Source organism: Cuculus canorus, chromosome 1 (assembly GCF_017976375.1).
Source record: "Cuculus canorus isolate bCucCan1 chromosome 1, bCucCan1.pri, whole genome shotgun sequence".
NCBI classification, from domain to species: Eukaryota; Metazoa; Chordata; class Aves; order Cuculiformes; family Cuculidae; genus Cuculus; species Cuculus canorus.
The window spans coordinates 45,284,836-45,300,948 of record NC_071401.1 but is presented as its reverse complement, the minus strand read 5'-3'; the positions used below and the strand labels follow the sequence as shown (position 1 = coordinate 45,300,948).

Below are 16,113 nucleotides of genomic sequence, written 5' to 3'. Positions count from 1 at the left end.
TCCATTGACCACCACTCTCTGGGCCCGGCCATCCAACCAGTTTTCAACCCAGGAGAGTGTGCACCCATCCAGGCCAGAGGCTGACAGTTTCTCATTTAGTGCAGTTTAAGGATGACATAAGCAGCTGAAGCAGTCCCTTGATGAAAATTCTACAGATAATGATAGATTTCCCAAATCCATGACAACAAATTGCTACCAGGTTTTTCACTTTCACATACCCTGTCACTTTGTTTAGACTTTAATAGATATGTTTTTTCTCATAATAATAATTTGATACCTTTTACACTTTAGCAATTATTTGATTTGATAGACCTGCTTACACTCAAAAAAGTGTTGCCTAATTCTTTCTTGCCATAATTCTACATATCTACAACAACGTCTACCCACTCAATAAGATAGACTTGTCATATGAATGTTAATGATAAGAACTGTACTACAATAGTGGCAACAACAGCATCAGACTACTTACAATTTATACAGCTGCAATATTTTGAAACTACTGCACCTATTCTTTCCAATAAAGTTTGTCATTAGAGTTGTTTGTTATTTTCAAGAAGAGACTGTTTTGCCTAAAAATTGCAACATCTGTAGACTTTTATTACAAACAAAATCCATTTTAATTATATTTAATTGGATATTGCTTTTCAGCTGTCTTCAAGAAAGAAGACTTCTTCTTCTGATTTTGTTATCATATGCATAGGAAGATAACTACTCCGCCAATGATTTTCACTGAAGATGCAGATTTTATTCTTTCGGTTGTATTGTTTCACCAATTGCCTAACCACACAAACCTTACCAGAATACAAGATTACCAAATTCTTATTGTACAAGTAACCCTAGGATATATTTAGAAAATATCCAATCTGGCACATAATTAAGACATCCCATTTTACATTTCAGAAACATCAAAGTCATAATTTGGGTAGTTAAATGCCTTTAAGATTTAAATAGCCCTTCATGATTTATATTTTATCAGTGAGACAAAAGCATGATCCTTATTTAGCCCTTTAACATCTCCATATTTAGGTTGTTTCCTCATTAATTGTCAAAGGAAACCTGCTGATCACCTTTAGATATTGTTTTCCAAGAGCATTAAAAATTTCCCTTCTCACTGCATAGAGGCATACACAAAAAAGTTGTCTGTGTTCTTTTCAAGTATGATGATTTCGTGCTTTCAAACTGTCCTAAAGAGGCTGCCACAAAGTTTTTAATGCTGCCCTTCTTTAAGTGAGTTGAGTGCATTTTACGGGCTTTTTGTACAGGATAACCCACATTAACTTTTAATCACTGTACATAATGAAATCTACTTCCTTTCTTTGTCCATATTTCATTTAGGAAACAAGGATAATATGTTAAGCTTTTTGAATGAATATTTACTGTAAACTAAAAATTTCATGTGATAATATGACCGTTTTGCTATGAAGAATGAAGAGTAAAAGACCATATGGTTTTAGAAAGAAATTTATACTTAATCAGGAATTGGTCTTACAACACAAGTGCAGCTTATTTGTGATGCTTCGACAGATACCTAAAGGGCACTTGACCACTGGTCACTGTACATCCTTCAGGGAAGATGCCACCCTCAACACACAATTAGCAGAGCTCCAAGAACCCACATTCAGGTCTTGGCTAAGACCTGTAAAGATCTGCAGCACAGTCATGATCAATTTGCACCATGCTCAAAAGGGGTGTTTTTTTAATTAATTCTTTTCTTCTTAGATGTCTCCTACATCCTTCTCCAGGTCTTAATTTTTGGTCAGCCTTCTTCACTCTTCATGTACAGTAGTCATCCTTTCTTCTCTTTCTTCCTCCCTCACTGTTACCTTGAATTTTCTTGTTTCCATTCTCTTGGAGAAAATACCCATTTCGCAAGTAAACATTATTACTCTTCTCTGGTTGATTCCCAGATCTCTAATTTTATCTTACCCTACCTCATTTCTCAAACCTTGTTCAGTGAAAAATCATGTTTCCTGTATCTACTGTGAATCACCATCCGTTACATCTAATCATAGTTTCTCATGTCTCTAACTCAGCATCCACTGCTTCTCTGATTTTCATTCTTTTCATGTCTTTTACTTGTTTCTTCTTTCTTACTAGCTCCAAATTTCTTCTCTTTGTCTAGCACAGACACGTGTGCACATACTTATGGAATTAAACAGTTTTTCATTATTAGCTTTCCATCTTCTAATCTTTTTCACATAAACTTTAACGTGATTCACTTTACCTGCCTAAACGTAGTTTCAAAATCTCATCTAGATAGGGGATTTCCTTCTGGTTTCACCTGCTTGCTGCTCTCCCTCCTCACAATTGTTTCCCCTATTTAGCAAAAATTTATGGGGTTTTTAGCTATTTATTTCCATAGGTCTGACACTTAATACAGTCTGAAAAATGTATCTTGATAATCTCCTCCTAGGAATTCTTGTTGTTTTATGCATCCTACATGTTATATGATAAAATCCTATCCATTACAATCTGAACCATCAAATTTTCCTTTGTATTCTCTTTTTTTTGTCCAGATTCTGATGTTGGCCACATTAGCATATCAGCAGGCAGGAATTCCTATGACTGAATTGGTTTCACTAGGGGATCAGGGAATTGGGCCAGCATTCATCTGACAGATTTTCTTTCAGTTTGCCTACATTTTTCACCTCATCTGCAGGGGCATTGCTGAGATCTGCTAGTGGAGAGCAGCAGAGGGGCTTGGTGTATCTCTGGGGAAGGGTAAACCTAGCATTGCACTCTTGCAGCAGGAGCTTGGCAATGAACAATGGTGGAAGGGTTAACTCTTGGTTGGAAGCCATGAAAGTAAACAACACAGAGTCATAGATTTACAGAATGGCCTGGATTGGAAGGGACTTTAAAGATCATCCTATTCCAGCCCCCTGCCATAGGCAAGGACACCTTCCACTGGATCAGGTTGTTCAAAGCCTTATTCAACTTGGCCTTGAACACCTCCACAGATGGGATATCCATGACTTCTCTAGTTCCAGTTCTTCAACACACTCATAATGTAGATTTTCTTCCTTACATCTAATCAAAATCAACCTTCTTTCAGTTTTAAAGCCATTTCTCCTTTTTCTATAACCACGCCCTTGTAAGAAGTCCTGATCCTGCTTTCTTGTCAGTCCCCTTTAAGTACTGAAAGGCAGCAATAAGGTCCTTCCGGAGTCTTCTCTTCAAGATAAACTATGTCAACTCTCTCAGCATTTCCTCATATGAGAGTGTACCATCCCTCTGACCATCTTTGTAGCCTCCTTTGAACTCACTCTAACAGATCCATGTCCTTTCTGTGCTGAGCACTCAGGACTGAATTCAGTACTCCCAGTGAGGTCTCATGAGAGCACAGTAGAAGGGCATAATCACTTCCCTAGACCTGCTGGTCACACTTCTTCTGATGTAGTCCAGGACATATTTGGCTTTCTGGACTGCAAGCACACATTGTCGCCTCATGTTGAGCTTCTCATCAACCACCATCCCTTAGTAATTTTCTTCTGGGCTAGTCTCAATCCATTCTCCACCCAACCTGTATTTGTGTTTGCGATTGGCCCAATCCAGGTGGAGGACCTTACTCTTGGCCTTGTTGAACCTCATGACGTTTGCGTGGGCCCACCTCTCAAGCTTGTCAAGGTCCCTCTGGATGGCAACCCTTCCCTCCAGTGTGTTGACTGCACCAGATAGTTTGGTGTTGCCAGAAAGCTGGCTGAGGGTGCCCTCACTCCTGTTGTCTATGTCTCTGAGAAAGGTATTAAAAAACACGGTTCCCAATACTGACCCCTGAGGGATGCCACTTGTCAGCAATCTCCACTTGCATATTGAGCCATTCACTGCAACCTTCGAGTGCAGCAATCATCCATCCAATTCCTTGTCCACTAAGCTGACCATCTATCAAATCCATGTCTCTCCAATTTAGAGACCGGAACTTCATGTGAGACAGTGTCAAATGCTTTGCACACGTCCAGTTGGATGAAGTCAGTTACTCTTCTCTTGTCCACCGGTGCTCTATCTCCATTGTTGAAAGTCACTAAAAAATGTCACAGAATACCATATCCTTTTCCACATCCTGGGTAATCAGGTTTCCTCTTTCCTTCCACTGAAGGTTCACTTTTTCCCTAATCTTCCTTTTATCACTGATGTACCTGAGGAAGTTTTGCTAGTTGCCCTTGACATCCCTGGCCAGATTTAATTCTGTCAGGGCTTTAGATCTGATCTCTGGCTTCTCAAACATTTCCCCTATATTCCTCCCAGGTTACCTGCCCTTCCTTTAACCCTCTGTAGGATTCTATTTTGTGTTTGAGTTTGTTCATCTATACAGAATTCTTGGTGGTTTTGCCTGAATGTGCTCCTGATCTTGGAGGAAAAGATCTTGAATATTAACCAGCATTCTAGGACCTCATTCCCCTCCAGGGCTTCATCCCATGGTACTCTAACAAGCAGAACCCTGAAAAGGCCAAATTCTACTCTCTTGAAGTCCACTGCAGAAGAAAATTGCTTACATATTTGAAAGTGAAAGCACTTGGTATATCAAATGCAAACTGATCAAAAACCTTTCAGTTTCATAAGCATAATCCATGAAGCAGATCAAAGCAGAGATCATGATTTCAAATGGGGTTCACAATGAATGGAAATGAAATGGCATTCATGCACAAATTCTGTTCAGGCCAGTGCTTCCAAGTTCTACAAAATAGTGTCAACAAAAGAATACAAATTTCAGCTCTTTTTACTTAAAGCCTTCTCTCAGACTAAGATAAATTCATATGCTATTACATATGTTTTTTTATAGCCACTGGAGAGAAGATTCAAGAGGGGATGATTTTTGCCATGCATCTTAGTCATTGGATGGAATTGCCATTTGAGGAATGTGTGTCTGCCCACAGACTATCTAGAGACACTTCAGACTTTTAAGATTTGCATCCTAAAAAAACCAGGTTTGTAAAATTCCTTGTATTTCTCTATCTTAAATTTAGAATATACATCAGTGCAAGAATCTGAAATCATGCATTCTAAAGAACTGGATACAGTCATTCCGCCAAACTATGTTTTCTCTTGTGCAATTTAGGCCATTTACTATACGGCTTCAAAAGTTTGCTGTCCCTCCCCCTTTCATTTTCTTATGCACTTTTGCCAGTGCTGACACTCTAACGTATGAGTTATTGTAAGCCTTCAGTTTGTCAGATTCCTATATCTCTGTTCTATTTCAGTTTTTAAAGAAAATCCATCATGATTTTCAACACTCTGAACAGTTCATCCATTTCTAGAAATTATTTTCCTGTATAATATTTCATTCTATGCACAAGGCACACAAAAATGTAAAACTGTTATTGCTTGATTGACCTTATTTCACCAACAAAGATTATGAAGTACTTGTAATTTGGGACTTGCAAGGTTATTTTCAGAATTTTTAATACTGCGGTTTGCATAATTTCATTTTAAAAGTTGATAACTCTAGTTAGAGTGTTTAAAAGACAAAATTCATAAACTGAGGGTTAAGCTTGATTCATTTAAACACTTATGATGAAATTTTTTCTCAGTTTTAGGGAGAAATGAGTAGCATACTAACTGGCAAAACAAGGAAAAAACAACAATAATTTACTGCATTCTTTGATATCCATGACATGTTTATATAGGAATAATATAATGAAACATATACAATATACATAATGGGCATGCACCATTTCCTCAATAAATAAATATACAACCAACATAATCTTATCTCTTGCAATTTGTCAAATGATCAGATATACTCTGACTCACTTTCGAGCCTAAAATTGTCTCCCAGGACTTTTATTTACTGTTGAGAGTCAATACTCCCTTTTGTACTCTCTAAATCCACTGCCTACGAACAAACCATAATCAATGAATTCTCTTGGGTTCTTTTCTTCTCATGTGTAAATGCTAGCACCACTGCTGAAGGCTAAACTCTACTCTCAGTAACACTGCTGCAATCTTATTGGTGTCACCAGGCTTATATTAGTGCAATTGATGTTACATTTATTAATCTGTGGATATTAATCTGCTCATAGGAGTGAGCAGACCTGAACAGGTAAAGAAAATACTTGCACAAATAATGAAAATGAGTAATAAGGAATCTTCACATAAATAAAATGTAAGTACATTTGTAAAGAAATATTTATGTATTCCACAGGAAAAGCTTTTTTTTCACATGAATCACTTGCTTTACAGGTATTTTTATATCAGCAGAAATGTTCACTATTTCTCTTAAAATCTTGGAAGACTTTAGTGTACATACGGGCAGGGAGCCACAGTCCTCTGCACTCGACAACTAAAAGCATAGCAGAACAGCTCCCTCATGTCCAATTAAATTTGCTGCAGAAAAAAAAAAAAAGGACAATCTGGATGGCTGAAAGGAAATCAAAGTGGTTTTCTGCTCTTCCTCACAAGCTCAGCGAAAGAAAATTGATGTAACTATTGTTCACAGAGGAGCAGCTGATACAGCACAACTGACCATCACCAGTCACAATCTAAACTTAGCAAAAATTCAGAAACTGTTCCAAGTGCTTCTCAGCTTTCCTGTCAGGAAAAACTGATTTGCATCAGCTTGAGACAAATTCCCATTTTTCATAAAAATTTCTTTAACATTAAAAAGTTGGGCTTGATTGCCTTAGAGAATAGAGGGCTCTGAGGAGACCTTATAGCCTTCTAGTAATTAAAGGAGGCTACAGGAAAGCCAGGGAGGGACTCTTTATCAGGGGTTGCAGGGATAGGATGAGAGGTAATGGTTTTAAGCTGAAGGAGGGAAGATTTAGATTAGATATTAGGAAGAAATGTTTTCCTGTGAGGGTTGTGAAGCATTGGCACAGGTTGCCCAGAGAAGTTGGGGAATGCCCCATCCCTGGAGGTCTTAAAGGCGTGGCTGGATGAGGCTTTGAGCAACCTGATCCAGTGGAAGCTCTCCCTGCCCATGGCAGGGATTTGGAACTGGATGATCTTTATTGTCTCCTCCAACCCAAACCACTCTATGATTCTATAAAACCGAAGAGAGAGGGGAAAAAAGACTTTCACTCACCTTCAGTTTCATTTCTTATGCAAAGATGAAATGTTGAAAGGTTAATCTTAATATTAGTTTTGAAATAATTTCTATGCATTTCCCCACCCCCTCGCCCCCAAAAAGATTATGCTCTTAAGATTGTCTATAACCTACTGCATACAATAGCAGAGATGCTTTACTGAATCACTAATGAAAAAGCCAAAAGAAAGATTAAGAATAATGCTGACACATAGTGTTCTCTAAAACAAGCAGAAAAAGCTTGCAGTGCACAATAAACTCACTCAGATCAAGAAAGCAGTGTTGGAAAAAAAAAAAAAAAACTACAGCAGAACAAATATTGTAAAAATACTTTCAATACACTAAAATTCACAAATGCAACACAGAAATAATTTGAAAATGTTTAATATGATGCAATACCACTCTAAAGCAGCAAAGATCACATCATCCTTTTTCCGAATTAGAGCATAATTTACGAGTGAATTTAGGTATATTTAATATGTTCTCAACAGGTTTCCTGACATAATAACACTTGTGATTTCCTCATCTAAACTGTAAACTGTATTGCAGTTTGGGAAATGTTCTGGTTCAGTGATCATCACAGGTAGATTTCTGTATAATGCATCTCTGCACATCCAATGGTCTGATATCCACGAGGCCACTGGACAGGCATTCCTGCTTTACTACACTCCAAAAAGTCTGCTCCACAGATGTGGTGTTTTTCAGGACTACTTTTTTTTTCTGCCTCATCCCATACTAGGAATATGTTGTGTTAGGATATATATGACAAAAGCCTGCCTGCACACCCAGAAGGGAATGCAGAGACTCAGTGGCGGCAGAAGAAGTGCAAATCACAGACTATCTCGGTGTTCCTAGGAGCATAACAGGAGTCCGGAGCCCTCAGACCATTGAAAGTGCACATGTGAAAACCTCTATAACCCTGTCAGTGACCCATCCCCTCACCGGGAAGCCTTTTGCACCTTTACATCACCTTTTGCAAAATCTAAGTCCTGAATTTGAACATTAAAAAAGACTAATTTTGTTATGATTACACTACTGCCCAATTAAGCTTTGGAAAGAAAGAAAGAATCACACTTGCCAAAATCCATCAAAGTTTTCTACCTAGCTAATATAAAACATCATATATTCAGCACTAATAATTTATGACTAAAAAGAATCCAAAGTTCTCAACTATTCCCATCTCTACACAGAACAATTTACAGGCACAAATCACTTGACAAGTGATTGAATAAGTTAATGTAAGGTACAAAAAAAGTACACTTCAATTGTCATTTCTTTATTATTAATAATCTCCACAAAGTAGAAATTTATCTCACGTAGGCATCTTTACTTTCTATTACCCTCAAACTAAATCAATCTTCTATAGCAAATTATGAGACAGAATTTTAAGATCAGAAAAACAGATATTATCTGTGGTATATTTGGGTTTGTTACTGCGTGCAGAAAGCTAGGTCACCTAGGCAATGGTTGAAATATAATTTACTGCTGAGGCTAGTTCACAATATCGCTGCATTAAAAGTAGCGTGGGTTTTTATTGTTAGAAATGAGTCACATTCCAAACCAGCCAGCCCTGATAACTTGCAGCTTCAGAACATTTCTTCAAACTGTGCTGAAAATGTGTTAGTTTTACAGCATGGGTCAGCTAATCCCAGGCTAACAATGGGGGGAAATGAGAGAGGATTTAAATGGTTAATTTTGCAGTTTTATTAAAGTGAAATGGTGTTCATTCAGATTTATTATGGTTGGACTCAAACATGTTAAAGGTCTTTTCCAATCTAAATGATTGTGTGATTCTGTGAAGTTAAGAGGAATACATAAAAAGAAGGAAGGAATTCCTTTTCCTTAGCAAGGAAGGAAATTTTTCTGTCCAATGTTATTATTAATCATAGAATCATAGACTGATTTGGGTTGGAAGGTTCTTAAAGATCATCCATTTCAAACCTCCTGCCACGGGCAGGGACACTTTCTACTGGATCAGGTTGCTTAGAGTTTCATCCAACCTGACCTTGCCTAAACTTTAAGAGACAGTTTGCAAAGAAAAACTTCAATCAATTCTAGACTAAAAAAGTAAATATCCTTAAAAAAGTTCTTGTGAAATAAATTTCAGATAATGTCATCTTAAAAGACTGAAGCATCACAGAAATTAAGCTCTCCATTTCCACTAAGACATGAAACTCATATTTTTCTTTTCCAATTCTCATCAAAATTAGTTTCCTCTTCGATACTGAGCAGTTACTTTCTCTTTACTTCTTATACCCAAGGCAGAAGGAATACATCTGTCTCTGACAACAGTACTCTGAATTTTGCCTAACTAATATCTAAAGTATTCCAAAATAAAGTCTTATGGAACTGGAAAGATCTTCCTTTTGTACAATTAACTATTAAGATAATGGCATCTGTGCAAATTCTTCTTTCACTTTTTACAACAGCTTTCAGTTAAGTTCTACATCTTTAAAATACAGTGAAATCTACCTAGAAGTGTTATTGTCTCAAACCACAAAGTAATTGTCTATAGATAAGTAATTATTACTATACTCTTTATACTATGTTTCTCAATTCAGTTCAGAAATGGGACTTCACGTCAAAGTAATTCAGAATAAAGCTATCACCATGCAAGAATGGTCTGGTGTACTTAAAGTGCTTTACTAGCTTCTTAATTATATACCCTGGCTAAGCCTTGTATGCAAAAGACTAAAAACTAAAATGAACAGTAATATTTGTGGAAGGCAAGAGGTTTGATGGCTGAAGACCATGGACTACACTACAAAAGAGTATTTTCAAGAAGTTATATTCACCACAGGATTCTTGCAAACCCCCACACCCTATCTACTGATTTCAGCTTACTGGTGCAAAATCCAGTAAAATTGACTGTGGGTCTGTAGTGTAATATATCAAAAAACTGACAACAAAGCAAAAGTTACTTCAATGCTAGAGAGAGCAAAACAAAAATAAATCAAACTACATTTAATTTAGGTCAGTTTGAGGCATACCGTTCTAGGTTGACTCAGAACTCCAAGTGCTTCAAATAACTCTAGCCTGCATTCTACATCAGTTTCTGATCTCATGGACAAATTATCTTGGACAAATCAAAAATGAAATTCAGCTGGTCATAGAGAAGCAGAGTGTACACACACCCTTACACCCATAGAAGTCTATATAATATATAATATTATATAATATAATATATAATATATAATATATAATATATAATATATAATATATAATATAATATGTATAATATAATTTTCCTATACAATTTTTGTCAGAGTGATAAAAATAACTGATAGCTCTGTGACAATTTAAAAGGGAAACCCAGTAAAAGCAATTCAAAATGACTTTGGTCCTTTTGTGAAGAAGCTACTAAATCAGTGTATTTTAACAGAAAAGGTTTGAAATAAATTGATTTTCAGATGGAAAAACAATGGATGGGAAATAGAGGCAAAATAAATCAGTTTCTAAGGTCCTTTCTGTACTTTTGCTTTGGGTTTCAGACAGGAACATTGTATTTTTTGGCTATCCATCACACCAAAATCCATTTAAGTCATCAGATGGCAGGATGAAGATTGTTTTATTTTTGCATTTTTAAGGGGAGTTGTTTTATGTTAGTTCATTAATCTTCTATTATGTAGCACCTTTTACACTAATGATCTCAAAATATTTTATAAATATGATTTAAATCTTTCTTGTCGATACTGCTACTATAAAACAAAAATCTCTTATCCCCCTGCAGAAATGATGACATGCAGAACACAGCAGCAATTGCCAGGGCCAACAACAGTGCTGTGACACAATTCAAGGGCTGAACGAGAGAAGAAAAGCCAACACAGCTTTTAAAAACTAGCATAGAGCTCTACCAGATTTAGCTTTTCAGTTGTAATCCACATTAACTGACAGACTGAAAGATGAGTACAAACAACAAAAAACCAAAAATGGTGTTTAACAGTCTAGAAAATATGAGTCATTAGAGATAATAAGATGTGCAATCTCACTTTCAAGACTATGATCAAACTGATTAAGAAAGAAGCAACAAATTTATTCAGAAGATAAATCAATGGGGAAAATACAGATACTTAGATATTAATATTTTTACATATTTTAGTATACTAATTAATAAAGCGAACCTAACTCCTACTTTTGTGAAAATTCAGATCTTACCCTTTTAGACAAAAAATTCTTTTTACTCTTATATTACAATTGTCTTCAAAAATTTGCGGATCAGTCATAGTTATGTATAACATTCAATATTCATTATGTAATACCACATGACTTATGCTTTATTGTAGGAATATATCTTGCCACCTCACTCCTCCAATTCATGTATTTAGGTTTAGGCTGTGCCTACATTCATATTATCTGATAAAAGCCATTAGAGTACTGACTGTCTCTCAGAAATCGGCAGGTTTTCACCATTTTTTTTACAGTCAGAATACGCTTTCTTTGAAGCCTATGTTTAAGCCTTTGGGTACCTCCTTCTAATGTGCTAAATCCAGGTGCATTGGCTGTCTGGGATGACAGAGAAAGCTGAAAACTTTCCTAACTTCCCCAGTTTGGCACTAACATGGTCCCACACTTGACTGAGCAGGAGCTATATTAGGGAAAATTGCTTTACTGAAAGAATAGTGAAACACAGGAACAAACTGCCCAGGCAAGTGGCGGAGTCTCCACCCCTTGAGGTGTTCCAAAGAAGTGTAGATGTGGCACTTTGGGACATGGTTTAGTAGGAGTGGTTTTGGGCTGATGGTTGGACTTGATGAGCTTAGAGGTCTTTTCCAACCGTAATTATTCAATAATTCTATTATTCTATGTCACAGATCAACCACTACATTCCAAAAGGGTCTGAGTTCCTGGGGTCCCTGAGCAGGGATACACCCAAGTAGCCGAACAGCCACCAGCGTGGCGATGCTCAGGTATATGTAAAACAACCCAAAGATTTGAACAGAGCTCATGAAAACTTATCATAGGTAGGATGAAAATCCCCACTTTAGGAAACAAGTTGAGTGTGTCTACACAGAACTCAGCATACATGGCAGAATTAGAGAGAAAACGAGTAGTACAATAACAAAAAATAGCAGTACTAATAGTAGTAGTACTACTGCTACTAATAACAATAATAGTAATTTGGAAAGACAATGGAAGAATAAAGAAATACAAGGAATTTATTGGGACTGAAAGGAGAATATCACTGTGACAAGGCAGGGGGTGGAAAGGAACAACAATGGTACATGAGTAAACTTAAATTAATGTTTAGTTAACATGAAAGGAAAATGAAATTCCATCATAAAATAAATAGAAATTTTATATCAATATCTGAAAGTGATGCAGCAAAGCCAGACTTACAGCCAACCTAACTTAACTACGTGACATTTTGGAAAAGAAAGAAGAACTAAATAAGGCTTATTCTGTGCAACAGAGAAGTTGAAATGATTCATATGTTATTAAATTAATGCTACTCAATATATAAAAAGATCTAAAATGTATAGGCAAAGAACAGAGAACAAATAAACTCCCCCAAATGTTTAATTATGCTTAAAATGCCACAGAATAAATAATTTTGTACCACTGAAGCTTCCTATCAAATTTATTCCCACGACCAAAGCCTGGCAAGCCAAAGTTTTCCAGCTACTGAACCTAGAAACAAAGCTAATTAACTGTTTCTTCTGTTACTTGCTGCAGGCCCAAATTATAAGGAAGAACATGCAGTATAATAGAATAAGACCGTTTCTTTTATCTCATTTTAGAAAAGCACACTGATGAAAAACAGCCCCTCACAGGATGTTTTTTTTCAAAGAAAAGGAGTCAAAAGGTTTGAAGAATGTCAACAGAACCAAAAGGTTTAATTACATGAATTTAAATCATTAGAATGTTAATGAGACAAATCATGAAGTTTACGGGTTGTATCCCAACTGTAAAAAGGAAATTTCTCTCTGATGGACCAGCGGAGACATCACATTTGAAAATGCTTTGTGAATGCAAATCATTGCTGTGAGTTCCAATCCCTCTGAAAACTTTTGGAAGAAGATGGTAGGGAGGATGAGCAGAGCTGTTATTGAAGTGGAAATGCATTGCAGGTACATCGTGTAACACAGAACAATGAGACAAGTTTCTTGCGCTACTGAGCCAACAGCTAAATGAAATAATGAGACTTCCCCATCTGGTATGCAACAACACTGAAAATAGCCTGACCTTATTTAAGGATCTATCAGACGATCAGTTGTGCCTAGTGATTTCAGAGAAAAGTAAGATTATTTTGATTCACCAAAAAAGACTAGAGAAAATCAGGATATGAGGGAAAGAACATGATCAGAGGAAACATAGTCCAGTTTCTGTCTGTCCTTTCCATAGGAGACTTCCCAGGCTCCAGCTGTGTTTTGAGGCTTGTCAACAGGAGCTGAATAGCAGCGATCTATGATGACTCTGGCCCTGAAGATCAGCACTTCTAGGTGCTTTAGCACACTGCAGTTACAAGAGGGGTACTGCTACTCTGTGCCCACTTACATCACAGCTACTTTTAGCTGAAAAGAAAATCAAGCCAAATCAAACTAGACTGAATCGGTGCTGGGGACAGGAAGGAAAACACAGCTCTCCCAGCCCTCTCTCCCAAATATTAGATTGAAGGAAGAGGTCATTTTGTCTGCCATTTGGAGAATGTTCAAGCATACAGATCCTGATGAGAAAGAATCGCTTATTTGTAAAGCAAAAATCCCTGTCCTGGAGGGCATCATGTTGGTCTGGGCTCAAGCAGATACGCTTCACCTTGATGTTTGTTATCAGCTCATCTAAATAAGTCCTTCTTTGGTAGTGCTACTGTGTCCCATATCTGAGGGACATAACACCTCCCATGCAATGGGTAAGAGAAGGCAACTACTTCAGAATTGTCTATTTTTACAACAAGCATTTTCTATTTATTTATTTGGTTCAAACCATGTGTGACCGAAACAGCCCACAGGCACTTTTCAGTCTACTCTCCATATTTCTTTTGAATGCGTTTGTTTTTTTTGCCTTTGATTTTTTTAAGAGGAAGGAAGAGTAGTATAAAAACTATAGGATAAACGCTATATAAAACACTAGTAAAAAAGACTAGTATAAAAGTGTATAAGTATTGATAGGCTATGTTATGGGAATAAATCATATTGATTGAACATTTTGTCACAAGTGTAATTCATCTGTATTTAGGAATTCTAACATCGTAGCTGCAGAGTATCCTGGGCACAAGTCCAGCCCTAGAAATGAGAACTGGGGCTCACAATGTCCCTCTTGGTAGGCTTACAGAACACTAAGTGAAAAATGTCTCATTAAAAACAGAAGAAAAGCTAGACTTACTGAAAGTGAGAACAGAGCAGATAGTTCTGATGTTCGGAAGGAAAATTGAGACTTGGGAATGATGGGAATCCTTTTAAGAAAGCTGAATGCTTTCTTAAGAACAGAGAAATTTTATTTAACTTTTCCACCCTTCTCAGTGGTTGAAATTCCCAACAAGGGATTTAATTCTCTTCTGCTTTAGAGCAGTGTCATTCTTCTAAATTGCTCTTGGCTATGATTTTTACACGTGTTCTGCACAATAATTTCTAAGCTATATGAATAGCAAAAGATGGACAGGATAACTGCTATTAAACTTATCAATAGTCTTGTAAAAGACAGACCTTGGCAATATAATCTGTGTAGGTGGATAAATAATTAGGCTTACATATTGGTATCATAAAAAGCGGATGTGGACAAAACAACAGATGAAAAACATTGATTAGGAGCTTTAAAATGATAACTAAGAGGATGTAAGGAGAAAGATTAGATACCGCATGACTAGCTTTGTACTACTTGCTTTTCTTGCTTCCTATAATTTCAGCCTGTTAGTCTCTTTATTATGTATTCTGTTTGTCTTTCTCTATGTCTTTCATCTTTGATTATAGTTGCTTTTGCAATCTAAAATGTAGAAAAGCAGATTTTTTTAAACTCTAATAAAAACATGAATTTGTTTTAGGGTAAAATTATTTTTTCAATAAGCCATGAAAAAGATACATTAATAAGAAAACATGACGTCATCTAGTGTGTGCTGTTCTTTCTTGTAAACAGTTTTCATCTACAGCAGGAATACAGACAGACAAATGAAGAGCTATTTGCACCATTTTAATATTACGATGTGCATCTATGTATCTTCCTAATAAGCTAGGAGGGTGCATGCTGCTCTAAAAGGAAATATAGATTCTTTATGTAACTGGATAAGGAAAAAAGGTCATGAAGTCACAGATTTTTTTCAAAGAAAGACTGGTTTTAGTAAGTTAGAATTTATGTGTTAAAGTCTAAAACCAAAATTATTTATATATAATACGCTACAATTCACCCAAATGCAATTATCCTTCCTGTTTTCTTCTAGAAAAAAAAATTACCTGCATAGCTGTGAAAGTCATGATTAATTGCAAGACTTGTTTATAACTTCTATGCAATATTGACTAGAATTTCTGTGGGAAAAGAAACAAATTCTATATATTAATAAAAACCTCAATACTTACATAAGGGATTGTGTCCAAGGTGTCTGTGTTGACAATTATAGGGGCAGGGCTTGCCTGAGAGAGGGAGAAAAAGAGAAAAGAAAATTAAAAATACGAAATTCATTGATACTGAGATGCCCATAATGATACACTAAATTTGAAGTCTAAAAGCCCATCTTCCCATTGAATTCAAGTTATTCAACAGTACATAACTTTGGGTACTGTTCAGTCACATAAGAATGAAGGAAATTGATTCTCAACCTCCAAACCACAGCTCACTGTGATCTTTATTTTCAGCTTCTTTAGGTTTTGGATCATATCCTGAATACATAAAAACTAGTCATTCATTTTAGAGTAGGATTATAAGAAATGTGATGCATTCTACTTACAGTCAGGGGACCTTAGGGGTGAGGGTTTCAGGTTCCCTTACCTTACAAGCCCACTTTTTCTGTCAGAGCAAAACCAAGATGATCAACTTATCTTTGTAGGAGATATACTACATATTGGTATTATATAGGTATATAAATAAGTATGTGTATGTATACCATGATATTTACGTCAAAGCTATATATTCTGCATGGTTCATATGTACTCAGCTAATGTTCA

At 36.4% G+C, this 16,113-nt stretch overlaps 1 protein-coding gene across 32 annotated transcripts in view; it reads right to left on the bottom strand.

The window, feature by feature from the left end:
* DLG2 (discs large MAGUK scaffold protein 2) overlaps positions 1-16,113 on the bottom strand; it is a 1,074,248-nt gene that overhangs the window by 413,143 nt on the left and 644,992 nt on the right. For all 32 annotated transcript variants that reach the window (XM_054071916.1, XM_054072001.1, XM_054072006.1 and 29 more), the window contains one exon: positions 15,529-15,582. In XM_054071916.1, the coding sequence (XP_053927891.1) occupies positions 15,529-15,582 (54 nt within the window). The remainder of the gene's footprint in view (positions 1-15,528; positions 15,583-16,113) is intronic.